This window comes from Vombatus ursinus, unplaced genomic scaffold (genome assembly GCF_900497805.2).
Source record: "Vombatus ursinus unplaced genomic scaffold, bare-nosed wombat genome assembly UNPS02011334.1, whole genome shotgun sequence".
Taxonomy (NCBI): domain Eukaryota; kingdom Metazoa; phylum Chordata; class Mammalia; order Diprotodontia; family Vombatidae; genus Vombatus; species Vombatus ursinus.
In genome coordinates, this window is record NW_020951112.1 from 5,006,045 (window position 1) to 5,033,227 (window position 27,183).

At 42.7% G+C, this 27,183-nt stretch overlaps 1 protein-coding gene across 13 annotated transcripts in view; it reads left to right on the top strand.

Moving 5' to 3' along the window:
• The window catches only part of ANKS1B (ankyrin repeat and sterile alpha motif domain containing 1B), a 1,327,097-nt gene that overhangs the window by 1,297,589 nt on the left and 2,325 nt on the right, over nt 1-27,183 (top strand). For all 13 annotated transcript variants that reach the window (XM_027855805.1, XM_027855806.1, XM_027855807.1 and 10 more), the window contains 2 exons: nt 3,888-4,025; nt 22,875-23,042. In XM_027855805.1, coding sequence (XP_027711606.1) covers nt 3,888-4,025; nt 22,875-23,042 — 306 coding nt within the window. The remainder of the gene's footprint in view (nt 1-3,887; nt 4,026-22,874; nt 23,043-27,183) is intronic.

Sequence of the window (27,183 nt, forward strand, 5' to 3'; positions counted from 1 at the left end):
TACAGAAGAAGAAAGAAACGGAGTCATGGCTCCTTCTTCTCCACTGTAACCTGATTTTATGTAGAACTTTAACTGGACTAGATCCTTCTACCATACACCCACCAGCCAGAAAGCAAACAGCTTTTTTAAAAATATTTTTCTTTATTTTATTTTTTTGGCAGCAAGGGGGCTAAGTGACTTGCCCAAGGTCACACAGCTATTAAGTGTCTGAGGCCAGATTTGAACTCGGGGCCTCCTGACTTCAGACAGACTTGATTTTGCCCCCTAGCTGCCCCAAGCAACTTTTGATGAAACACACAAGAACTTGAGAGATTTGTGCATGTGTGTGTGATTGGTGGGGGGGGTTTTAATATGACAGGAATCTACCTATAAGTCTTAAACACGCGGTTATTCTTTGGAAAATTAATGCAGAGTTAAAGGAGAAAATCAATCTGACCATGTCATTCACACCTAACTCTTCCCAACTCAGCAATGTTTCACCCTTCTCTTTCTCCTCAGCAATCAGAAACAAATGTCCTCTCCTTCAGGCACCTCCCTCCTAAGAGAAGACATTCAAAAGCTCTCTGGATAAGAATAAAGGCACTCAGTTCATTGAAAATTATGGGGAAAATTTTCCCTACAATTTAATTGCTCCCTACTGCTTTGGCTTGTCTTACGGGTCCCTAGTTAATGTTCTAGAGAGTGCAAATGTAATATCATTCTGGCTAAAATAGCATGCCAGAGAAAATGTGTATGAATGTAATGAAATACTACTACTCTGCAAGAAAAGGCAAATGTGAAGAATTCAGAGAAGCAGGCAAAGATATATTAATGCAGCAGGAAAGAAGGAGGTCCAGGAAAACAGTCTAGATGACTACAGCAAAGAATGACCAAGAAAAAGAAAAAATGCAATGAAACTGAATGCCATAGAATTATAATGACCATGCCTGTCCCCAGGGAAAAATGGAGAAAATGGAACTCTTCCTCCTCTTCAGTGCAGGGGTAGGGAACTACGGGTATGGAATTTTACATACCATTGAGGTGGATGAAGGATGCTGGTTTTTTTTTTCTTTTATAATCTCTCTTATAAGAAGATAGTTGGGTAGGGGAGGTGCTGTAGATGGATTCACAAAAACAAAAGATATAGCTAGGCAAGTTATTTTAATCTAGCAGTGCTCTAGACTTGGGCAGCTAGGTGACACAGTGGATAGAGTGCCAGGCCTGGAGTCAGGAAGACTCATCTTCCTGAGTTCAAATCTGGCATCAGTTACTAGCTGTGTGACCCTGGGTAAGTCACTTAACCCTGTTTGCCTCAGTTTCCTCATCTGTAAAATGGCCTGGGGAAGGAAATGGCAAACCACTCCAGTATCTTTGCCAAGAAAACCCCAAATGGGGTCACAGAGAGTTGGACATGATTGAAAACAACTGAACAACAAGCAGCTCTAGACATCTTTCTAAGACTATAAATTGCAAGACAAGGTACTGACTTGCATTGGTAAGAAGTTTCTCCACCCAAGAGTACTTTATAGCAATGAAATCATAAGCCCAGTCCTTATCACCAAGGCCCTTTCCCTATCACTAAACATAAGAAATGTTTTTAAAAGAACTTGTCTATATAACTGACATTTAAATAGTACTTAACAGGCATTGTTCCCTTTGAGCCTGCTCACAACCCTAGGAAGTAGATGCCATTATCACTCCCATTTTACAGATGATGAAACTGAGGCACAGAGAGGTCAAGTCATTTGCCCATGGTCACACAGCTAAGAGGCATTTGAGACAGGATTAGGACCCACGTCTTCCTGATTTCATGTCCAGGGCTCTAACCACTGAGCAATTCTTTCTCTATATTGCCAGTGTGATTCTGTCCTAGGAAGGTGAAATCAGTGCAAGAGGCACCAGCTTTCCTCTGTGGCAGTAGCATCCGGTGGTAAGGAGAAGGAGGATGACCTTGGAGACTTCACCAGTAGCAACCACTTTGCTTTTTTTAAATAATTAAATAAATAAATAAAACGTTCATTTATAAAAGTGTTTCATAAACTCACAAGATGCTTTTTTGTCCCATTTGCCCATCACTGAGAACTGACGGGAACAATAGAATGAGGTTGTGACCTTCTGTGGTACTTATGAGATTCTTGGAAGAGGGTGTTATGTGCCTGGAGGACTCCGGCTTTCATTTGAGCTCATTTTGACAGGCATTCTTTCTGTAGCTTGCTGGCTTCAGTGCCAGGATGAAAGACACCTTAATTTATTATTTTTAATGTAGTTAATTCTTTAATTGTTCCCCCACCAATGCAGCTGTGCTATGTGCAGAACACAAAGTGTTCATTGGTGTTGCTGGCAGCGGACAGATGTTTTTAAAGTATTTTTAGGTACCAACAGACAGGCTCCTCCCTCATGGCAAGCTGCCAAAGGTTTATTTCAGATTGTGCAATTAGAAAGCAATCTGGGTACAGGAAGCACAGGGACTTTTTTGAGAGATGACAAGGGTTAAGAATGCAAAGAGGCTATTCTAAGATAGCAGAGAGGGATTTTATGTGAACTTGTGGGCTTTCAGATTTCACCTTTAAGTCGCCACAACAAAAGAAGCATTTCCAGCCAGGGCCTGGAAACGGTTGCTGCAGAGTTAATGCTATACAGATGCTACAGGCTCTGGGGAACTGCTATCTTTAGGTGTTCAAAATCAAACTAAAATATGCAATTCAATTCAAAACATTTAAGTGTCAGGCATTGGAGATACAAAGAGAGAGTCTCTACCCTCAAAGATCTTTCATTCTAATCATTTCCGTTTCATTCCTGTCATTCTTTTTTGCCTGAAGTTGTATAGATGATATTCAAGAACTTTCAATGGCTCCCTATTGCCTCTATGATAAAAATTACAAACTCCTCAGCATGGAGTTCCAAGCCCTGAATAATCTAAATCTTTCCAGATTTATTGTATATAAAGACACTCCACTCTCCAGTCAAATTGTCCCATTTGCTTCTCCCTTGAGCTCATATTCCATCTCTAGGCTGTTTCTCATGCCTGGAATGCCTTCCCTCCCCACTGCCATGCCTCAGAATGTCTAGCTTCTTTTAAGATATACCAGCACCCATGGGTGATCCCTCAGTACTCTTTCCCTCCCTCTGAGAGAGTGGGGGGGGGCGAGAAAGGGGGGGAGAGAGAGGTAAGTAGAGAAGATATAAATATACCATATGTATTTTATATATATATATATACATAATAATGATAGGATAATAGCTGTCACGTAGCATCTACTATTTGCCAGGCACTGTGCTAATAAATTATATACAGATATGTACATATATACATACATACATAGGTATACACATATGTGTAATAATATTATAATACCTAGAATTTATATAGTATGAATTATTTGCCAGGCACTGGTGCTAATGAATTTATACACACACAGGTGTGCCCATATACAGTCATATATATGTATATATAATACGTAGTAATATTAATAGCTAGAATTAATCTAGGACCTACTATGTGCTCGGTATTGTGCTAATGAATTATATATACAATATATAATGACTATATAATATGGGCATATAAAGAACATGTATTATATGCATGAGATTGATATTTGTAAAATACTTTTGCAAACCTTAAAACTCTATAAAAATGCTATTATTATATTTATCTGTTTACAAGTTATATCTTCCCATTAGAACATAAGCCCACTTAGGCCAGGGACCATTTTTCGTTTTGTCTTTGTATCCCTGTTCCTAAAACAGTGATTTGCATATACTAGTTGCTTAATAAAATTTTGGTTTGGATATTGTAAAGTAATTTCAGTATACAAGGCTACTACTACTGCCCAATTCATTTAAGAGTTTTTTGTTCTCATGAATGGAAAAAAAAAAGGTTGGAAATTTGTCTTTATTTTTTCTTCCAGAACATTATTGCTGAGCATGAAATCCGGAACATCTCCTGTGCTGCTCAGGATCCCGAGGATCTCTCCACATTTGCGTATATCACAAAAGACTTGAAATCAAATCACCATTACTGCCACGTGTTCACAGCCTTTGATGTGGTGAGTCCTGAGGATTTGTTTCTATTGATTTAAAGTCTGAGTAATAGAACTGCTTTGCCAGGTACTATACCCAGATGTTTTGCAGGTTGTGACTTAGGCAGGAGAAACTTTCCTCCTCAGATTACTGTAAATTTCTTGCAGGCATGCACACAACACACGCACACACACCAGACTTGTGAGTTTCAAGAGTCCCATGTTTCTTCTTTTACTGCTCAAACTTTTAGGCCTAACAAATCCATTGCTCTAGTACCAAGGAGAGCTCCTTCCTCTAGTACCAAGGAGAGCTCCTTCCTCTTAGTATCTTTTTCCAAAGTCCAGCTGGAGGCAAATATCACTTTCATTGTCTCCTACAGTACTCATTATTTTGGGTTGTCTAATCTCAGTAAAATCAAATACTAGCAACAGCAACAAAGTTGGCTCTCTAAGGCATATCTTTGGCCCATATGCTCATTATGGAAGGGGTTCTATAGCACTCAGAATGAAATCTATTGACGGTTCCTAGGCTCATAGACCTCAGAGACCAATTAGTCCAACTCTGTCATTTTGCAGTGAGGAAACTGAGGCAGATAGAAGTTAAATGACTTGCCCAAATTCACACAGTTTGGGCAGAACTGAGATTGGAACTCAGGTACCCAGACTCCAAGTTCAACCTTCTTTTCCACTGTATCATGGAAGATAAAGGAGGGGGGAAATTCTATTCTCAGTGAAGGAGAGAGTCACCCAGTACAGCACATAGAGAGCTGGACCTGAGTCAGGAGACTTCAGTTCTAATATGATCTCAGACACTTACTAGGTGTATGACTCTGGGCAAGTCACTTGACCGCTGCCTGCCTTGGTTTTCCCATCTGTAAAATGGGGGTGATTATGATAGCACTTACCTCCCAGAATTGTTGTGAGTATTAAATGAGATGATATTGGTAAAGCATTTTCAGAGCATTACATAAATGCCTTATTGTCTAGGACCCTGAGCTGTTGAGTTTTCTAAGACAGGACAGAGAAAGTATGTGTCCTCGGCCATCTCTCTTTCTCCATTTTTATCCTTCCAAACCCTTGTACAACTCTGCTTTCCTTCAGCTTTGGTAATGGGGAATATTACATTCCTAAATTTATTTATTGCTTGTGGAATTCTCAAGTAGGCCTTAAAAAAGTTGCTGCCCCCTCTCCATATGGGTCACAGGGATGGTATCAGGACCTCCTCCCACCTCAAAAGAGTCTCCTACACACATTCTACCCATCAAAGAATTATTGACAAGCTCCTCTGTTAAAATGGAAATACCTGAGGATTAGGGAAGGGTTGGGGGGGAGGGTAGGCAGGGTAGACATGTATCTATCTCTCTCTCTCTCTCTCACACATACATACACACACACACACACACACACACACACACACACACACACTCACTCACTCACTCACTCCCCTCCAGCTGTTTTTCCTTTTTTAAGAAGAGGTGGGTTCAGTGATTGTTGCTGTCGTTTAGTCATTTTTCAGTCACGTCCAACTTGTCTGACCCCTTTTGGGGTTTTCTTGGCAAAGATACTGGAGTGGTTTGCCATTTCCTTATCTAGCTCATTTTACAGGTGAGGAAATTGAGGTAAGCAGTGTTAAGTGACTTGCCCAGGGTCACACAACTGGTAAGTGTCTGAGGTCACATTTGAACTCAGGTCTTCCTTAATCCAGGCCCAGTCCTCTATCCACTGCACCACTTAGCCACCCATATGCTGTGGAACCCTGGAAAAGCAAGTTACTTTAACCTCTCAGTGACCTGGGCAGCTTTCTAAATTGCAAAGCAGCTGTGGCTCCGCATTATAGAGAAATTTTCCTTACTGGTTCCCCATACCAAGGAAATCAGATTTTTTAAAAGTATAATCCTGGGACAATTCACTCATCTCCTAAACCTCAAAGAGGTTATAGGTTTTATAGGTTGAGGGACTCCCCACACCAGGAATTCCCTCAGAAGAGCTTTGCCCTATTAATGCATTAATTAAAGTAGCTCCATTCAATCCACAAAAGCATGAATTCTCTCCTCCCTCCCTCCTGTTCACAACCCCATTAAACCTGGCAAATTAAGCAATTAGTCAGATCTTGCCATTCCCTGAAATGCAGTTGTTTAATTTGCAGACAATGAAGTTTCAGTCTCTCCCTCTCCAGATGTGTGTGTGTGTGTGTGTGTGTGCGCGCGCGTGTGTGCATGTGCGCATGCATGTCTCAAGATTTCCTCTCTTCTGACATCTCAGCTAGAAATTCAGCCTTTTTCTTTCCACCCCCTTTCAAGAAAAGCCAGGCCCAGGATGGTGGTTTCTCAGGAACTGGCTCCAGATGGTCAAAAGTTGGCCCACTGCCTTGCCCCAGAGCAGAGCCTCAGCTCCCTGTTGTGATGTTAACAAGAAAAAAGCATTTCACCCAGAAACCTTGCACGTCTCTCAGATGGTGACTTCACTGTAATTACACAGAGATCTCCATTAAGAGGCACATTGACATCGACTCTACTTAACTTCCTGACCAAACATAGCAATCCCTGTGCTAAGGTCACAGGTTTTAGCTTCAAAAAACAATCTTTTTCTTAAGTGTTTGTGCATTTCTTTTTCCTCACAGTGGATCTAATGGGAGAGCAAATTAGGCCCTTAGGATTTCTTTATGCCATTTAATTGGTTGAGAGGTAATCTTGGAATCTTCAAAACCTGGGTTCAGATTCTACTCTTGACTTTCATGCTGGCTGTGTGACACTGATTGTGACATCAATGCCCTAGGAAGATGCTGGTCTGCATTGATAGAGGGGAATACCCTACATCAGATCTATGAAATCACAGGGGTCCAGAGCTCTTTCCTGTGTTATGGACCCCTTTGGAATCTGGTGAAGCCAGAAGGGTCCCTCTTCTCATAATAGTATTTTAAATATATAAAAGAAAATACATAGAATTGCAAAGGAAACCAGTTAAAATTAAAATAGTTATCAAAATGTTGTTCATCCTTCGTTCTTGAAGAGGACCAATGACATTTCAAGAGTGTTGTCTTGACTTGCTCACGAATTAGATTTAAGTGAGACAGACATCAGTCTCACTCTCCTCCAGAGTCATCAAAATCCAGGGCCAAGACAAAAGTCAAAACACTGGTGATGGCCCCAGTTATCAAAATATTCTTTATGACAACAAGCCCACAGACCCCCTGAAATCTATCCATCAGAGGGATCTATGGACCCTAGGTTAAGAACCCCTCATTTAACAAATGGAACATTGGCCTTAGAGTTAGGAAGAGGTGAATTAAAAGTTTGCTTCTCACAGTGGCTGTGTGACCCTGGGCAAGTCACTTAACCTCAGTGCTCTTGACACCTAAGATTCTAAATTGCAGAGAAGGTACTGATTGGCACTAGGAGAGGGAATTTCTTGACCGGCAATTCCCTGCACCAATGAAATCACAAGTCACTGTAAGTTATGGAGGAGGACAAGGAGGAGAAACTTACCTACTTGTATAACAATGCCTCCTTGACAGAATTGGAAGAATCAATGAGATTATGTGTATAAAATCCTTTGTAAGCCTTGAAGCCCATTGTAAATATGCCAGGTTTTGAGGATTATTGGAATTTTTAAAAAATGTTAAAAATTATTTTATATGTAATTAAGAAAAAATTAATTTTTTAAATTAAAAAAGGAGTAATGGAGGTAACGAGGTGTTATAGTGGACTTGGAGTCAAGAAGACCTGAGTTCAAATCCTGACTCACTCATTTACTACTTATATGACTCCAGGCAAGTCATTTAACCTCTCTCAACCTCAATTTCCTCATGTATAAAATGGGGATAATAATGGCATTTACTTCCCAAGATGGTTGTGAGGATCAGAGGAGACAGCCTATGTAAAGTGCTTTGCAAACCTTCAAGCACTATATAAATACTACCTAATATTATTAGTGGAAAGGTCTAGGCTCACGATACTTGGGTTGGTGGCTTAAATTTTCTAGACCTCAGTTTCCTGTTTTGTAAAATGGGGATACAAATACTTGCCACCTTCCCCTTGGAAAAGTGCTTCCTGAATCTTAAAGCTCATCCATGTGAACTATATAAAGGTAGGAAATTGGCCAGAATGTTCTAGAACCTCCAAAAATTTAGCCTTGCCTTTTCTCCCCCACTCCCCTCCACCCTGCTGAAATCCACCATTTCAATAATCCTTGGGGAAACCATACTTTGCCTCATGCCCAAAATACCTGCAAAGGTGACCAGCTTGGACCTGGGCCTTTGAGCAATCTTTAAAGAGGAGACAGGCTTTGCTTACTCTCCAAAAAAATTTTTTTAAATCACCATTTCTTCTCTTTGACCAGAGACTTCTATCTTTATGTAGGGCAGATATATATTCAGTCCAAGTTTTAAAGCCTTAAAACCTTTTTAAATAAACATCTGTAGAAATCTCTTACATGGCTCCTGATGGGGAATCACGAAGAAATTCACAGCATAATGGCCAGACCACATCCTTAAATCAGAGTGGGATTATTATAAAAGCAAACGTGGTTCATTAGAGAGGCTGCTCGCTGCCGGGCAGAGTCCATGGACATTTTGTAGGTCACTCTTCTGATATCTTGTTACCACCAAGGCCAACTGATAGGTCCATTATGTGCATACATGAATATACCACCCCTAATCATCATAACTGGAGTATATGTAACACTTTAAAGGTTGCAATGTGCTCTGTCTACATTATTTCCTTATTTCTAAGGCTATGGGTAGAGATCACACCTGGGATTTCCTTGGTACAAGGAAGTCCCAGGTAAGAAAACTCCCACTACCTATCAAGGCCAGCTTTTTTTTTGTTTGTTTGTTTGTTTTGCAACTTACAACCTTAAAGTGGAGAAACAAAGAGGGAAGTGGAAGGAAAGAGAACAAGTTTATTAAAGCTCCTACTATGTTCCAGGCACTGTGCTAAGCATTTTACAATTATCTCATTTGATCCTCACAACAACCCTAAGAGACGGGTGCTAATATTATACCCATTTTACAGTTAAGTAAACTAAGGTGGACAAATGTTAAGGGATTTGCCCAGGGTCATATAACCAGTCAGAGAAGGGCATTTGAACCCAGGTCTTCCTATCTAATATATCACAATGTATAAATACATATGTTTAAAGTGCTATGGTCATTTGCGTGTACACTCATGCATAATTGTGTCCACATCTCCTTATTAACATGAGGTAATATAGCAGTCTAGTCTTGTAATTAGCAATACTCCAAGCGCTATCAATCAGCAAATATTTATCAAGCACCTACTATGTTCCAGGCATTGTGCTGGAAATGCAAGGACAAAGAATAAAATAAACCCTGCTCACAAGAAGCTTACATTCTAATGAGAGAGAGGGAGAGACAGAGAGAGAGCACCAGAGAGATAGTGACAGAGACAGAGAGAGACAGAGAGATGGAGAGGCAGAGGGAGATGAGGGAAGGGAGAGGAAGGGGAGAAAGAATAGGAGGAAGAGGGAGAGGGAGAGCAAAGAAAAGAGAGTGGGCAGAGGTAGGATAGAGATGTGTGTATATATATATCTTAACTATACATACACAACACACACACATACCCACAGACTTGTGTGCGTATGTGTATACAGAAGAAATTTAAAGAGAATAAATACAAAGGAGTTAAATACAAGGTGGACAACTTGGTGGAATCATAGTGCACAAAGTGCTAGCCCTGGAGTCTAGAGGACCCGAGTTCAAATCCAGCCTCAGACACTCACTAGCTGTGTGACCCTGAGCAAGTCACTTAACCCTGTTGCCTCAGTTTCCTTATCTGTAAAATGAGCTAGAGAAGGAAATAGCAAACCACTCCAGAATCTTTGCTTAGAAAACCCCAAACAGGATCACAAAGAGTCAGACATGACTGAAAAGACTGAACAACAAAATAAAAGTAGTTTGGGAGGAAAGGGCATGAGCAGTTTGGGGATCAGGAAAGGCTTCATGTGGAAGTTGGCATTTGACCTCAGTCTTGAAGGAAGAGGGGGGCTCTATGAGGTAGAAATAAGGAGGGAGGGCCTAGCACACATGCCAGTGCAAATGCATGGAGGCAGGAGATTGAGTGTTCTGTGTGAGGAGCAGAGAGAGAAGGCCAGTCCTGTTTCTGACACGGGATGGCCCTCCAGGCCTGGCTAGGTTACCGAAAAGCTCAGGGCCCCAAGCGGTTCTCTGAGGCTTTCTATCTCCAGCACCTCGCTTAGTGCCTGGCACATAGTAGGCACTTAACACTTGCTTGATTGACCCCAACACATTGTTAACTCTTCCACTAAAGTCCACGTAGCATATAGGTTCTCCTGTAAGCAGAAATGAGCCTGGACTCTTCAAGTTTTTGAAGGCCCCACCAAGATAGAAAGGCTTCAGGTTTATGAGAGCCTATGTATTTGTCAGCCTGCCTAGCTAAATTCAGAGATGCATAGTAACAATCACACATTTCAATGCAGCTTTAATTGCACAGCACACTTTGTATGTATTATTTCATTTATACTCACAACACGAGAGAGAGGCAATAGAGAAGGCACTGAACTTGGAGTGTCAAACTACAAGGCATGACATCAGCCACTTCCTCCCTGTAAGACCTTGGGCAAATCTCTTCACCTTGCTAGACCTCAGTTTCCTCATTTGTAAAATGGAAGAGTTAGACTAAATCACTTCTAAGATCCCTCCCACACCTACATCTTTGGGTCTATGAAATAACCCTGTGAGGTCAGTGCTATTATATTTCTATAGATGAGTAAACTGAAGTTCAGAGAAATGACTCGACCAGAGTCACACACAGCTAGTAAGCTTCAGCGATAGCATTCAAGCAGGTCTTCCCAGCTCTACCTACAACATCATGCTGCCTGGCTTAGTTAAGCCTGAAGCTCGGCCACCAAGTGATGCGATTGTTTGTACACATCACACAAAAACCACCTGATAAGGAGTGGAGAAGCCATTCTCTGCATCCCGAGAGGAAGTAGCCAGAGAGAGGAGACTATGACTCACCTAAAGTATATGCCAATAAGTCAATTCTTTTTTTTTTTTTTTGGCAGGGCAATCGGGGTTAAGTGATTTGCCCAGGGTCACACATTCAACAAATGTCAAGAGTCTGAGGCCAGAGTTGAACTCAGGTCCTCCCGACTGCAGGGCTGGTGCTCTATCCACTGCACCACTTAGCCGCCCCAAGTCAATTCTTTTTGATAATTCTCGAGCTGATTTCCCATAAATAAAACTATGCTCACTGGATGAGAAATAATTCCGACGCATCCTATTATGGAAATATCTGCTTTTCTCAAGCTCTAGAGAGAGCTACATTCAGGGGAGCTGAAGCATTAAAAAAAAGATTATTTTCCCCTCAAAAAAAAAACCAACATCGAAGAGACGTGACTTTGCGGCAAGACCCTTGTTAATTCTCACTTTGCTAATCCTCAGAATACACGTTGCCCTCACTGCCTTTGATATTTTTAATCAAGCTTGTCTTTCCATTCCCTTGCAATGGAAAAATTTCGCAGCCAGTAGGACAAGGTGTGCCAGGAGGTTCGGCTTTGTTTGAGGAATTGTCACGATGGTGGGTGGCTGTGCATGAAGGACACGGTTCCCCATCTCCCTCCTCCATCCTTTCTCAGTGGGATCTCGTATATAAAAGGGACTCCATTTAGTGAAACACAAATGTTAACAAAAAAGCAGTCCTGGCAGTGACTAGAGAGTTGGGCTTGGTTCAGGAAGACATGAGGTGGAATCCCACATCCGATATGGAACATGGGCTAAGTCACTTCACTTCTCAGCGTTCTGGGCAGCTCTTGGAGACTCGAAGCTGGGGGGCAAGTGTCAACCTGAACTGGTAGGAGTTTTCTCCCCAAGAATCCCCTACCATCAATGAAACCAAAAAGTCCAGTGCTTAGCACCATGCCTGGCACCTAGTAGGCACTTAATGTTTATTAAATGAATGAAAAGAATGTCAGTTTTTACAGAAAAGGTCCTGACCAGAACAAAACAGTGAAGTATTACCCTGATTCCTCTGAAGGAGGGAATTCCTTAGAGCTGCCTATGCTTCAGGGAGGAAGGATTTTCATCATCCTCTCTTGCTAAAAGCATTCCTGTCTCTTATCTGCACTGCAAGGGAATGGAAAGACAAGCTGGATTAAAAATATCATAGGTTCTTAGGTTTAGAGTTGGAAGAGATAACTCTCTTAATGTTACATATGGTGAAACTGAGGTTAGGAAAAGGGAAATTACTTGCCCAGGTTCATGTAGTTAGCAAGAATCAGAGACAAGATTAGAACCCAGGTTTTTCCTCATTCTGTATCCTGTACCAGGCTGCCCCCTATAGGTCCATGTATTTCCTGGACCCATAGAAGCATCAAAATAATTAAGAAAAATATTCATTCCTCAAAATATGGCATGGCCTAAAAGTCTTAGTGCAATTTTAAGCTTTGATTACAACATATTCTGGGATATTCTCCCGTAAGTGGACAATCTTAGAAACAGAAGCGCTTCATGGTGATTAGATCTCATGCCTTAAATTGAATGGGTCCCTCAAACTTTATCTGCCTCCCTTTCTTTATCTGTAAAGTTGAATTAAAATATCTAGCTTCTGGACAGGTCATTTAGTCTATACCTCAGTTTCCTCATCTGTAAAATGAGGGGATTTAACTCTACAGCTTCTAAGATCCCTTTGAGGTTGAAATTGAGGCTCCTATGAATCCAGCCTCAGATACTTAATAGCTGTGTGACCCATTTAAAAATGCCACCTCCGGTGGCCTCACTTTCCTCCTCTGTAAAATAAAGGATTGGTTTAGGTGGCCTCTGAAGTCCCTTGAAACTATGATGCTATTTTTTAGTGATTTGGTAAATCAGGCACATGGGGGATCCAAAGGAGATAAAGGAGCTAGTTCTTGCCCTCAAGGAACTTTCAATCTAATAACAAAGCCCAGACATATACACAAATAAGCCTAGTATGGGACAGGATTTGATAGGGGCAAAGAAAAGACTGGAACAAAAATACTTTAAGAAAAATTGAAAAGGGAGAGATCACTGTCATCAGAGGACTGGGGATGTAGAAAAGGTGGCACCCAAGCTTGGCCCTAAAATCAGGTAAGGATTTCAACAAGTATCCCCGGAACTTAGCACGATGCTTACTAACTGCTTTTTGACTGAGTGAGTGGAAGAAGGGCGTGCCAGGACTGGAGGATGGCCTATCAAAATCCATGGAGATGAGAAAGGGTAACAAGAAATCAGGAACTGCTAGGATTCCAATTTGGCTGAAATGTAAAGAAAGCATAAGCCAGAAAGCAGTGTGGAAAAGGTCAGGAAGGTAGGTTGGAACCAGGTTGGAGGCAACCAGTCCCAACCAGGGAAGGAATTCATTTAATTCTGTAGGTACTGGAGAGCCACTGACTTGAAAAGGCTGTGTTCTGCCTCTTGCTTTCGGAAAATTGTTGTGTCTGCTGTGTTACTGTGCAGAGAATAGATAGGTGCTGGAGCAAGAATGGAAACAAGAAAACCAGTTGAAAGTATATTACTTGAGAAGTAATGAAACAATGAATCAGTGAATTCAAGATGATCTCCGCTCAAAGTTATAATCACCAGATTATCTTCCCTCTCCTCCCATCTCTTTGGAGTCAGATCAAGATGATATGGATGCTTTTGAGTCAGGTTTTTTTGGGGGGGAGGGGGCAAAGTAGAAGTCATTATTTTCAGTTTCAATGTCAGAATATGAAGAAATACTATTTCCCTGCTATATAATAATATTTATATAGCACTTAAAGGGTGACCAAGTGCTTCCCAATTCAGTGCTGTGTTATGGGTGATATTATTCTGCCCATTTTGCAGATAAGAAAACTGAGGGTCAGAAAAGTAGAGAGGCTTCTCCATGGTCACACAGCTAGTAAGTATCTGAGCAGGGAATTATATGCCAAGATCTTCCTAATTCTCAGGGTGGCACTCCATCCAATATGCCAGAGATCTCTGATCTATAAGACAAACCCAAATTCATCAAGACACAAATAGCATAACCCACAAATTTGTGGAGGTCATTTCTGCCCTCTCACTTTTGGATGGAAAGAAAATGATCATAAATGCAAGGTGATGTCAAGATCCGGGCAGGAGAAAGAGTAGAATGAAGAACCAAGGGAAGAAGATGCCATGAGACAAATTTAGATTTGCTAGAAGGAAGAGCTAACAACTACAGCCATCCAGAGGTGAAAGGGGCTGCTCCTGTCCTGGAGAACCTCACATGGAGATTTGATGGCCATTTGTTGGTTATGCCATGGAGGGGACTCTTTTGTGTGTGTGTGTGGTCGGACTCAATGGCCACTAAGGTCCTTTCCCACTCCAAAATTCTGGCATCCTATGACACAGATGACTGGGGAAAGATCCATGTCGCTAGAGTAAGGAATAGCAGATGGACTGACCAAGTATTGCACCAAAGCTCTTGGAAAATTATCAGACTTAATGTGGTACAGTGGGAAGAGCACTGGCTCTGGAGTCAGAGAACCTGGATGCAAATCCTACCTGTGTGATCTGAGGCAAATCACTTAACCACCCCCTGGGCCTCAGTTTTCTCATCTAGAAAATGAGAGGGTTGGACTAGAAGGTCTCTGGGGTCCCTTCCAACAGAGGAAAACATCCAACATGTTGTAGAAAATACATTATGGAAGTCAGGGGCAGCTAGGTCATGCAGCGGATAGAGTACAAGGACTTCTACCCCAACAAGCAGCCAGTCATTCAACAACTTTTATTAAGCCCTTTCTGCATACCCAGGCCCTATGCTAAATGCTAGAGATACAAACACAAAAGTGAAACAGTCCTTGCCCTCAAGGATCTTACATTCTAGCAAGACAGACAACATATTCCAAATGAATGCAAGATGGTCCTAGGAGGGAGGGCACTTGCTATGTGACAAAGAAAAAATACATTTTAGAAAGATTTCCAACAATGAGGGTAAAAATAAAGAAGGGTTGCCCCTTTAGCCTCCAGTTATCCAGACTTTTATTAACAGCCCCCCTTCCTTTTCTTAGGCATTCAATCCAAAAGCACTTGTTAAGTGACTACTGTGTGCCAGGCACTCTACAGAGACCTGGAGATGCAAAGATATGCATATGTGTATATATACATGCATACATATATGAATATGTACAAAGTGCCCGGCACATTGTACGCACTTAATAAAAGTTGGTCAATTATATGTATATATATATACACATGTATCTATAGAATATATTTCTGTTAATCAGAGTTTTACTGCAGATTCCACTAGGATTTCATCTTTCTTATATATTCTTTCTGAGCATCTTGGAAAGCATCAGCTTCTCCGCCCTGCATAGGCTCTCCATCCCCAAGATCTCTGACTAGTAATAGCATTCCTTTCAGGGTAGAGTAGAGAACATTTTTCCCCATTCACCCTGGCTGGCCCATTTCTTTCATGAGTTGCCTGTGGCCCTGCCATCCTGAGCTGTGGCCTTGTCAATCTTCATAAAAGTAGCTTGGTCAGGGTAGGGGAGTACAGTTCCAGGGAAATTAGAGAAAACAGTGCTGGGTGATTCGCCCTCTTTTCAGAGTCTCTTACTAAGCCAATTGATGACAGTCTTTGGTATTGAAGCCCAAAGTGATAAACCTTAGCAGGCATGAGAAAAAAAAAATCTGCAAATTCTTTCCAATGCCAAGTAGTCACCAGGCACTCTATGCCCCAGAAGGTCTCAGCATCAGTTCAAGCTCATCAGTTAGCATACAGGCCCTGGCCATCTCTATAGGAGCCACAATAGAATTCGCTAAAATTTCTGAATGGGAACCAGACTTAGCAAGAGTCGGAAGGGAACAATGAGCCTGGGAGAAATATGATCAGAAGAAAACTCTCCCCTCAGAAATAACAATGATAATAATTCACATACCTTTTACCCTGTAAAGTCCTGGAAGCTAATGAAATCTCTAGATCATAGATTTTGAGCTGGAAAGGCCTTCAGAGTCCAACCTCTTTATCTTACAATAGGGAAATTAAGGCCCAGGGAAGCCAAGTGATTTGTATAAGGTCCCTAAGCTAATATGTGATCAAAGTGACCAAAGACCCCTCCCACCCCTGCCCAGCTCCAAACCGACCACTTTCCACTGTTAGGTTCCAGCATCACTTGGTCTAATCATAACCCTGACTTTCAGTCTTTGTGGGAAACTTAGAGGCTCCACAGCAGTCATTTCAGGCTTGTCAACTCCTTTTATCTCCAGGCTTCTGGAGAAATAGAGCCATGTATCATCTTCCTAATTCTTAGTTAAGGTTCTCTCCCTAAAGTCTGATGGTTTGCTGGGCTTCTCTAATGGTTCATGTTTAAATCTTTAAATGTAGGTCACACTTCACATGCTTCCTACAGAGTTTGCCAGGAGGCTGCCCTTTAGCTGTCTAGAGCATTAGCCAGTCCTGGGCATGATGCCTGGGGAAAGTGCAAAGTAGGCACCCCCTCCCTCTATCCCCCAAGTGAGGTCACACTGAGGAGATTGACGTGCTGAGGCTAGTGAAAACAAGAGCTAAAGGAAGCTGTTATCCCAATCAAGATGGTAATAAAACAATGGAAGTCCTCTTCAAGTAGAAAACATTTTGCTCAATGTGATTTTGATTCAAGAATTGCCATTCAAGGCATACCAGGTCTAGCTTTTGCAATTAGATGGCTGTCTCAAGAACAGTCAATGAGGAAACAGAGGACTGGAGTAGGAGGAGGTCCCATGGGGAACAATCACACCTGAGTGGCCTGGTGTTGGATGGGAGGAGAAGTGGGTTCAGATTTCATGCTTGAAGCTAAGGAGAAAACCTCATGGGATATAATGAAGTTTAATTCCATTCAACAAAGTCATTGAGTGCTAGTTCTGTGACGCATGCTAAAACTGTGAAGATTCAATCAGGCACCATTCACGCCCTTATGGGGCTTAGAGTCTAATGGGTGAAATGTACACAAATAACTGTAGTACAAGCTAGACGGTAAGTTACCTAAGTCAGTGAGGTAACCTGAGAGGCAGCGTTGCATAAGAGATTTGGAATCAGAGGACTCAGGTTCAAATTCTGCCTCCATTACTTACCACCTGTGTGGTAGTGGAGCTTAGTGGATAGAGCACTGCACTTGGAATCAGAAAATGTTGGAGCCAAGTTTCCCAGGGTCCGAGTCCAGGGTCATGTTGTTTCTGAATTAACCAGGATCCTGCTAACCCAAGTTCTGTCTGTGATGGCCACAGGCACCCAGCATCGCAGCCGCTAAACACTCTTAAACCCTGAACATAATTGTGCTTGGCCATTAAACTCTGGAACCAGCCAATCTCTCCCAGCGTCTCCCAGCTGAATCCTTTACTCAGCTGGCTGCCTCTGATGGTAGCTTCATGACCCTGGGCACTGCTTAAAAGCTAATGCCTGAACTGTTAACCTGTTTCCCATCAGCTGCAGTCCCTTCTGTGTTTCCCATATGAAGAGGAAATCATTTGAAATAAGCCAAATAATAATAAGTCCAAATAATGATTGTCATTGACTTCCACCTTGAAGATAGAGCTTTTGTGGGGAGATGGCAGGATGGGAGGGGCTGATTTTTCTGTGCTCGTGTGTAGGCTGATGACAAAATCACTTACCCACTCTGGGCCTCAGTTTTCCTATCTGAAAAATGAAGAGGTTGGACGAAATGACCTCCAAGGTCCAAATCTATGATCTAAAGATTTCATTCACTTCCAGGACTATTGCAGGGAAAACTTTACAGGGTTGAAGATATACAAATTACCATCATTACTATTTCTGAGAGGAGATTTTTCTCCCAAACACCCACATAAATCCTGAGCATGTCAGACAAAAGGCCGCTTCATGGTCCAAAGACTCTCAATGTCAGCTGGGACCTTCAGGGGTCCTCCAATCCAACCTCCTGCCCAGTGCACCATAAAATCATGCCTACAGACCCCAGGTATTTGGTCAGCCAGCCTCTTCTTCAAGGCACTGAATGAAATCAAGAGTCCTCTCATTTTTTTTAGGCGAATGCCTGTTAGATTCCAAAACCTCCTTGGAGATCCCAAGGAGACTGGCTGTTGCCGAGGGTGGGGCTGATGCTGATGGGGCTCTACAGGGCAGGGGTGGTCAGCTACCGCTTGCCATCCTCCTCCACTATCATTTGGAGACTTGTATCACTAACACACCAGTCTAACTCATCTACAGAGGCCAATGCTGCTTCAGTGTTTACTGGGGCTGGGGGGTGGAAAGGTGGGAGGGGAGGCTTAGCAGGCTCTGCAGGTTTCCTTAGCACCCCAAAACATGCACATAGCCTCAGAGGACAATCTTTCCTAAGCAAAAGGGAGGGAAAGTGCCACAGTTAAGACTGCTGCCTCTTTTGTCAAATCAGCATCTATCCTGATAATGTCTGTTTCACTTGTTCCCAGGATCCTATCTTACATCAAAGCGCAGTCCGTAAAAACCATGCCAAAGCAATGTCTTGCTTTGAAATCCATTCTGGTTCATAGAAGCAGTTTAAGATTGTGAATCGGACTCAGAGTCTGGAAGACTCGAGTTCTAATCCTGTCTCAAATATTCATGAGCTATGTGACCCTGAGCAAGTGATATACCTTCTTTGGGCATCAGTTTCCTTGTCTATAAAATGAGGGGGCCTCAGTGGCCTCCAAAAACTCTTCTACCTTTAGTCTAAGATCTTAAAATCAAAGATTTAAAACTCCTTTCTGTAATCCTATAATTAGATGGCCTCTAAATATATGGCCCATCAGGGCCATATAAAATAAGCCCATTTTTACAGATGACTAAACTGAGGCCCAGGAAGGGATTTCCCCAAGGTCACACAGATAGCAAGCCCTGGACCCAAGGCCTCTGACCCCAGACCCCATTTCACCCTTCTTCCCTCCTGAGCTTCAGTCTTCCTCACTAAAATCTGAACCCATTTCCATGGGTCACTCTCATTAAGGCACCTTTACAGTTTTCTCCAATGCTTCCAATTCAAAAAGGAAATAGTTTACACTGTTCCACTCCTACTTGTCTCTCCAGGAGACAAGTAAAACTGAAATAAAATGTGGTATAGCGGCCAGAGCATTGGACTCAGAGTCAGGAGCCATGGGTTCAAATCTCAGCTCTATTTTCTAGTTACGAGGCCTTAGAGGGACCATGATATGGTGGGGGAGGGGGGGAAGGGGGGGAAGGGAGAGAGAGGGAAAGAGAGGGAGAGAGGGAGAGAGAGAGAGAGAGAGAGAGAGAGATTTGAGGAGGGAGCAAGAAAGGTTTCCCTTAGAAAATGGCACATAAACTGTACCTGTGAGGAAGCTGGCACTTCTGAGAAGAGGTAGGACACTCCAGGCAAGAGGAACAACCCACAGGGGCACAGATGGGAGATCGTCTCTCACAGATAGGGGGAGTAATGGGAAATTAACATGGCAAAGTAGGCTTCAGGACTTTGCCTATAAGTGACAGGAAGCTAGTGGACTCCTTGAACCTCTAAGCATGTTTCTTCCTTTTGAAGACTGGAGCAGTAACATTTGCCCTCCCTACCTCACAAGTTTGTTGTGGGGAAAGTTCTTGGTAACCCAGGAAGCACCGATTATATGTGAATAAGTGTTCCTAGGAGAGTTTGGTGGGGAAGTATCCTTTCTGAGTTCTATAAGAAAATGTCCATTTGAATTTCATCCAGGACAGCCCATCAGCAAAGCCTTGCTCCAAAACTCAATTTGGCATTAAGCACAGTGGCATAATGGTCAGAGAGCTGACCCTGGAGCCAGGAAGGTAAGGGTTCAAGCCCCAATTCTGACACATACTGTGTGACTCTGGACTTGTCACTTAAACTCTCGGTTAGAAAACTTTCCAAGTCTGTAAGTTGCAAAGAAGAGGCCAACCTGCTTCGATAGAGTTTCCTCACCGTTGTGTTCCCCATATTAATGAAATCATAGGTCCAGACCCCTTCCCCATGCCCCACTTCTTCGCAGAGTTGGGTCACTATGGGTGCGGAACTGTACATATGTATAGCGTCAGGCTCTGTGGATGTGTTTGTATGCAGAACGACTTCTTTCTCTTCCTTTTTTCGTTGTCATAAGAGACGATTGCTTAAGAGGAGAGCAGAAAGGATACACTTTTGAAAATGAAGGTGCTGGGGAGGCAGCCTTGTACAGTGAAAAGAGCAGAGGTTTTTGAGAGCGAAAGCCTGAGTTCATAGCCCACCTCTGACATTAACTAGCTGTGTGACCCTGGACAAGTCTCAACCTACCCATCTGAAAAATGAGGTCGTTAGGTAGCCTCTCTGATCCTTTCCAGTTCTCAATCCATGAACTTACATAAAAAAAAAAGCTATCCAAAATTTTTTAATTTGATTTTTTTAAAGAAATGTCAGTTAAAGTTCAGAAGGGGATGATGCTGTCACCAAAGTGGCCATAAAGTGCTAAATCTGGCCAGAGGGAGACCAGAAAATGTCAAGTCATGCAGACGTAATTGGGCTCCACTCACACAGCGTTTTTATGCCTGCTGCTGCAGCTGATTGTGTCTGAGTGACTAATGCCTTTCTCCTCAGCCAAAATGTTGGTTGTGTTTTAATCGAGATGCAGATGTTAGGGAAGAGCTAAGGCCCGTACTTCTCTGGAGGACCCTCTCTAGTGTGTGTGGGAAGTGGGGGAGGGAGGGAAGGGTGTGGGAGTTTATTGATAAGAATATTAAAAACAGCCAGCATTTATGTAGCCCTTCAAGGTTTGCTAAGTGTTTCACAATTATCTCATTTTATCTTTCCAATAACCCTGACAGGTAGGTACTATTAGTATCCCCATTTTACAAATGAGGGAACTAAGGCAGACAGAGGTTAAGTGACTTGCCCAGAGTCATACAGCTAGCTAGTTTCCGAGCCTGGATTTGAACTCAGATCTTTCCCAAATCCAGGTCCAATGCTTTCTATCCACTGCCCCAACTTGCTAACTTCCTTACCACCATGGTAAGGGGTATGGGGGTTTGCTCTACACCCTGAGGAGCCAGCAGAAATAGCCCCCTTTGCTTCCAGACAGTTGTACATAACCAAGGGGCACCCACGTCTAGAGACCAAAAATAGAGGAGGCTTTGTCAAGTGCCCACGTGTGTACATGAATTTATCCTTGTACACACACATACATACACACAAACACACACACACATACTCACGCTCACATACACACTCCAGTTCTTAGTACTCTCTTCTCTCCCCCTCAAATTTTCTTTGTACTTTTTCAGTCTTGACAGGTGACCTCATCTATGTGAGGAACTCCCAGTGAGGAGACTCCCTGCACCAAAGCACATTGGTAACTAGCCTGTAGCTTATAGTCTCAGAGCTGCTCAGGGGCAGTGAGAGGCCAAGTGGCTTAAAGTCATAGGATTATATCTAGAAAAGATCTTAGTGACCACCTAGTCATAGGATCTTAGAATTCAAGCTGGAGGGAACCGCTAACACAATCTAGTCATGGGATCACAGAATTAGAGATGGAAGGGGATCTGAGAGGTCATTTATTCACACACACACACACACACACTGTCTATTTTACAGATGAGGAAACAGATTTCAGGGAACTGAAGGGACTTCTTCAAGGTCAAACTGGTAGTAAGTAGCAGAGCTGAGATTTGAACCCACAGCTTCTGTCTCCCAGATTTTCCTGACTCCAAGGCTGGCTCCCTATCAGATATACCGCTCTGCTTCTCATACTCTGTAATTACTTTGTATCTTGTTTGCACTGATTTCTCTGCATTTAAGTTGTTCCTAACTCTTAGTACCTTCCTGTTACCTTCAGGAGAAGGTAAGTTCCTTGAGGGCAGGGACTGTTTGTTCTTTTATCTTTCTCTATGGCGCTGCCTCACCTGGCCCATAAAGGCCATTTCCAGTCATTCTGATCTGTATCTTGCCACTGGACCCAGATGGCTGTGGAGGAGAAAGTGAGGCTGGTGACTTTGCACAGCCCTGCCTCACTTAATTCCAAGTCAGTTGCATGTCATGGCATCACCTCCCTGATGTCATGGTCCTCTTTGAGAACAAAGGACAAACAACAGCAATAACCTGGCCCATGGGATTGGTAAATTACTGTCAGATTGGATTGAACTGACTCCATCCTAGTTTCCCCGAGTTACTGGCACGCAGAAGAGAACCTTGAGTGATATCCCTCACCAATTCTGGTGGGACTCAGGTCTTTTCCAACTTGATGATTCTGTGATTCCCTAAACATCCGAGGATTGACAAGAAATGTCAGTGCTGTCCTGAAAAATGTATTAAATGAAGTCCTACATTTAATCATGTTCCACTAGGATTGTCTATGACCATAACGCCTTCTCTGTATATTTCAAACACCCTCCATTTGGCATCTGAAATATGGCAGAAAGAGACTTTGGAGCCTCTACTACTCATTATATGGGTGACCTTCAATAAGTTATTTAAACTCCCTGGGCCTCAGTTTCCTCATCTGTAAAATAAGGATATCAAGTAGCTAGAGACCTCTAAGGTCCCTTCTAGCTCTCAATCTATCTATAACCCTACAAAACTCCATTTTCTCTTGGGGGAAACATATCTCATATTAAACTGTAAACTCCATGAGGGCGCAGAACATCTCTTATCTGAACTGTTCTTCCCTCCTCCCTCAGAGCCTAGTACAGTGCTCTCCACACAGTAGACACTTAATGTTTATTGAATTAAAAAGAGAAAAGAATTATTTATCATCCGGTAAATAAGCTGAAGTCCCCATTGGCTAGAAACTAGGGTGTCTAATGAATGACTGATGTCTTTCATCAAATGCTTAAATTGGTCCCAAAATGTGCATTTTCTGAATCAGTTCAACGTTACATCTAGCTCACCTCCTCCCATGTTCCCAAATGTCTTCTAATACTTGTTGTCCTTTGAAATGGGCCTGTTATTAAATGCTTTTTTCCCCTTTTTTTGCAACAGAATTTAGCCTACGAAATCATACTAACACTAGGACAGGCGTTTGAAGTGGCCTACCAGCTCGCGCTCCAAGCAAGAAAAGGTGGGCATTCCTCAACGCTCCCAGAAAGCTTCGAAAACAAACCCGCCAAGCCCATTCCCAAGCCGCGAGTTAGTATTCGCAAGTCAGTGGTAAGTAGGAGGGGGTCCCCAAGACTTAAAGCCATCCTTGGGCATGTGTTTATGCCTTCCCTTACTTCCCTCCTCAAGGATCTGAGCTAGTCAGATGCCACAGATAGAGCCCACAATTTCCCCTCCCTCACTGCCCAACAGGGAGACCCAACTAGAAGGCAGTAGGCATCAGGGAAAGGACACTAGGGTTAGAACCTGGAAGAGCTAGATTCAGATCCTAGCTCAGCCTCCAGTACCATGCCTTGCATTATTAGAAGTGCTTAATGTTGGTTGAAGAAAGGCCTATGCAACTTACTAGGCACGTGACCTTGGGCAAAGCGGTATGCAAGAGAGTACCCCATACTCATGGAAAAGAATATTGGCTTTGGATTTAGAGGAGTTAGAATCAGTTCTCACCTAGATTCCTTCTAGTAACGAATCTATAAACCGGAGAGCCTTATTGAGTTTGGCTTTCCACCTTTTCTTTGGCACCCTCAGGAGTCTCAGTCTAATTTGGAAGATCAGAGATTTAGAGCCCGAAGGGACCTCAGAGGTAATGCTGAGGCGCAGGGGAGGGAAGTGACTTATAAAGGAGATGGTGGTCTCCTAGGTCTAAAGCTGGAGGGGATCTCAGAAGCCATCTGCAACAACCCCATCATCTTCCAGATAAGTAAACTGAGTTGTAAAGTGGTTTGATCCAAGTCACAACATAAATAAATATCAACCTTTCGCTCCAAATCCAGCCTTTCTTTACCCTGTACTGGTAAAAACATCAAGGGCCTGGCCCCCATTTGGAGTCACTAATGAATGTATAAATGATTGCTGGAATGGATCGAATTGAATCCAGCTTTGTACATGTATTCCCAACTGCTTCATCAGTGCCTGGCACATCGTTCAGGCATTTTCAGTTACATCCCAATCTTTGTGACCCCATTTGGGGTTTTCTTGGCAGAGATACTGAAGCGGTTTGCCATTTCCTTCTCCAGCTCATTTTACAGATGAGGAACTGAGGCAAACAGAGTTAAGTGACTTACCTAGGGTCACATAGCTAATAACTGTCTAAGGCCAGATTTGAACTCGGGTGTTCCTGACTCCAGTCTCAATACTCTATCCAATGCACCACTCTAGCTGCCTGGAACACAGCAGGTGCTTAATAAATACTTGCTGACTGATTGAGTTGCCCTCTGTTATCAGCATGTAGAGGCTTTAGCAATATCACTCATTAATTCTGGTTGGTATAGGTTGGACTTAGGTATCATAATATTAGCATAAGACTTCTCTTCCTACATGTCCATATATATGTTTGTATGTCTTGTATATGTGTGTATACATACACATATGTATATGTATGTTCCTATGTCTATATGTGTTTGTATGAATGGGAATGGAAGAGGGAGTGCAGTTATCACATTTATCCCTCCGTTCTATGATAGACACATAGGATCGTAAAGCCAGGCCTGAAAGAAACCTCAGAGACCATCTAATCCAACCCCCTCACTTTCCAGCTGGGGAAACCAAGGCCCAGGGAGTGACGTGCCTTGCCCAAGGTCATCCAGGCAACAAGCACCAGGGCCTTGGAGTTTCATATCACCTTAATGATTTAAAAGAACCAATTTTTCAAAGCTTTCTCTGTTGGCCTGGATCTAAAACCACCACATACCTCATCAGGTGCCTGGGGGAAATCTAATATAAAAGACTACTGGCTTGGGAATCCAAGAGAAGTTGCCTCCTTTTCGAGGATAAAACTCCCATCTCTGCACAAAGCAAGGCTTGCCCCCAACATGATTGGATGTGCTTTGTAGCAGACATACCCCGTAATCCGGTTTTGAGAATGGTCAGTTTAACTAATGAGGAGCTGGCTGCATCCCTTAGCACATGGATGGAGATAGCCTCCTTTGATCGGCTGCCTCCTTTGTTTGAATTGTGAAGGCTCCACTGGCTTACAACCGGAGAGCTGTGGGGTGAGACACAGCAGCTGTGGGCCTCCCACTTCTCCATCAACCTTCCTCAGCTATGTTCCCCGCTTCCCTGAATGTCCTAAAGGGCTGGTCCTAACAGGCTCTTGTGTGTCTCCTGACTCCTGGGAGGCCTTATTTTGTTAAGAGTGGCCCATAGGTAAATTATCTCACACACAAAAAAAAAAAAAACACAGAAAAGAAAAGACTCTTACAGCAGAGGGGAAACAGGGGAAGGCGAGAGGGAATGAGTGAATCTTATTCTCATAGGATTTGACTTAAGGAGGGAATAACATACACACTCAATTGGGTGTGGAAATCTGTCTTACCTTACAACAAAATGGGGGGGGGACAAGAGAGTAGGGGAATGATAGAGAGGAGAGAAGATTGGGAAAGGGGATAATCAGAAACAAATACTTTTGAGGAGGGACAGGGTCAAAAGAAAGAATAGAATAATTTGGGGGGCAGGATAGGATTAAGGGAAATAGAGTTAGTTTTTCACAGCATGTCTACTATGGAAGTGTTTTGCATAACTGCATATGTACAGCCTATATTGAGTTGCTTGCCTTTTCAATGAGGGTGGGTGGGGAGGGAGGAAGGGAGAAAATTTGGAACCCAAAGTTTTAAAAACACATGTTTAAAACAAAAGTTTTCACATGCAACTGGGAAGTAAGAAATACAGGAAATGGGGTACAGAAATCTGTCCTGCCCTACAGGAAAAAAGAAGGGGAAGGGGATAAGAGAAGGGGCAGAGAGATAGAAGGGAAGGCAGACTAAGGGAAGGGGTATTCAGAATGCATGCCATCTTGGGGTGGGAGAAGGGTTGAGATGAGGTGAAAATTTGGAATTCAAAAGCTTGTGGAAGTAAATGTAGAAAACTAAAAATAAATAAATTTATTAAAAAAAAAAAAAAAAGAGTGGCCCATATCTGGGAGGCTCTCAGTCAAGCAGCGGATAGAGGGCCAGGAAGACCAGGATTCAAATCCTGCCTCTGAGATAGCCTGGCTGTGAGACCTTGGGCAAGCCTCAGTGCTGTAGGCCGCTCTTGAAAACTATGTTTTAGAGAAGTTGCTGAACTCATTGGCAGAGGGATAGAGAAAGGAATGTGATCACATAACCTCACCATAGCCCCACGTAGTACCCCCTGAGAGACAACAGTGTAGCACAATGGGAAGAGCAATGAATGTTACCCTGAGTTCAAATCCATTTTTAGGCATGCACATATTCCCCCTTTACTTCACCTCCTCAATAAACACTGGCATCATTCGATGCCACCATCATAACCCATGATCTCCAAAAGAAAGGGTTCAATTACATGATCTGTAGGGTTCATTTTCCTTCTAAATTTAGAAGCTCACCTGTGTGACCCTGGTCAGGTCACTTACCTCTCTGGGCCTCAGTTTCCTTGTCTGTAAAATGAGGAGACTGGACCGAGGGGCCTCCAAGGTCCCTTCCAGGTTTAAATCTATAATCCTCTAAACATATGGCCAATGGAGGCCATATAATACCATCCCACATCTTACAGATGAGTCAGTGGAACCCCAGGATTTTCCCCAAGGTCATATAGTTATCAAGCATCAGGGGTAGGATTTTTTTCTTTTTTTATTAATTTATTTTGATTTATCAACAAATCACTTCCATAAGCTTTTGAGTTTTAAATTTTTCTCCCCCTCCCTCCCCATCTCCCTCCCCAAGACAGCGTGCAATCTGATATAGGCTATACATATACATTCCTATTAAACATATTTTCACATTAGTGATGTTGTAAGGAAGAATTAGAACCAATGGGAGGAACCACCAGAAAGAGGAAACAAAACACAACAGAAGAAAAAAAAATAGCAAATAGTATGCTTCGATCTGAATTCAAACTTCACAGTTCTTTCTTTGGATGTGGATAGTGTTTTCCATCATGAGGCAGGGGTAGGATTTGGACCCCAGGCCTCAGACTATAACACTGGCGCTCTTTGCACGTTACCACCTTTTCCGTTTACCCATCTGTAAAATGAGGTGGCTGGACTAGATGGCTTTTCAGGTCCTTTCCATGTCTAAATCTAAGGTCCCAGGATTCTGTCATCTGGTGTTTGGTCTGGATGTTGGTGTCACAAGCAAGACAGCCCCATGCAGGTATTGCAGTTTCCCAATCACTGCACATACAAACAAACACACACACACACACACACACACACACACACACACACACACACACA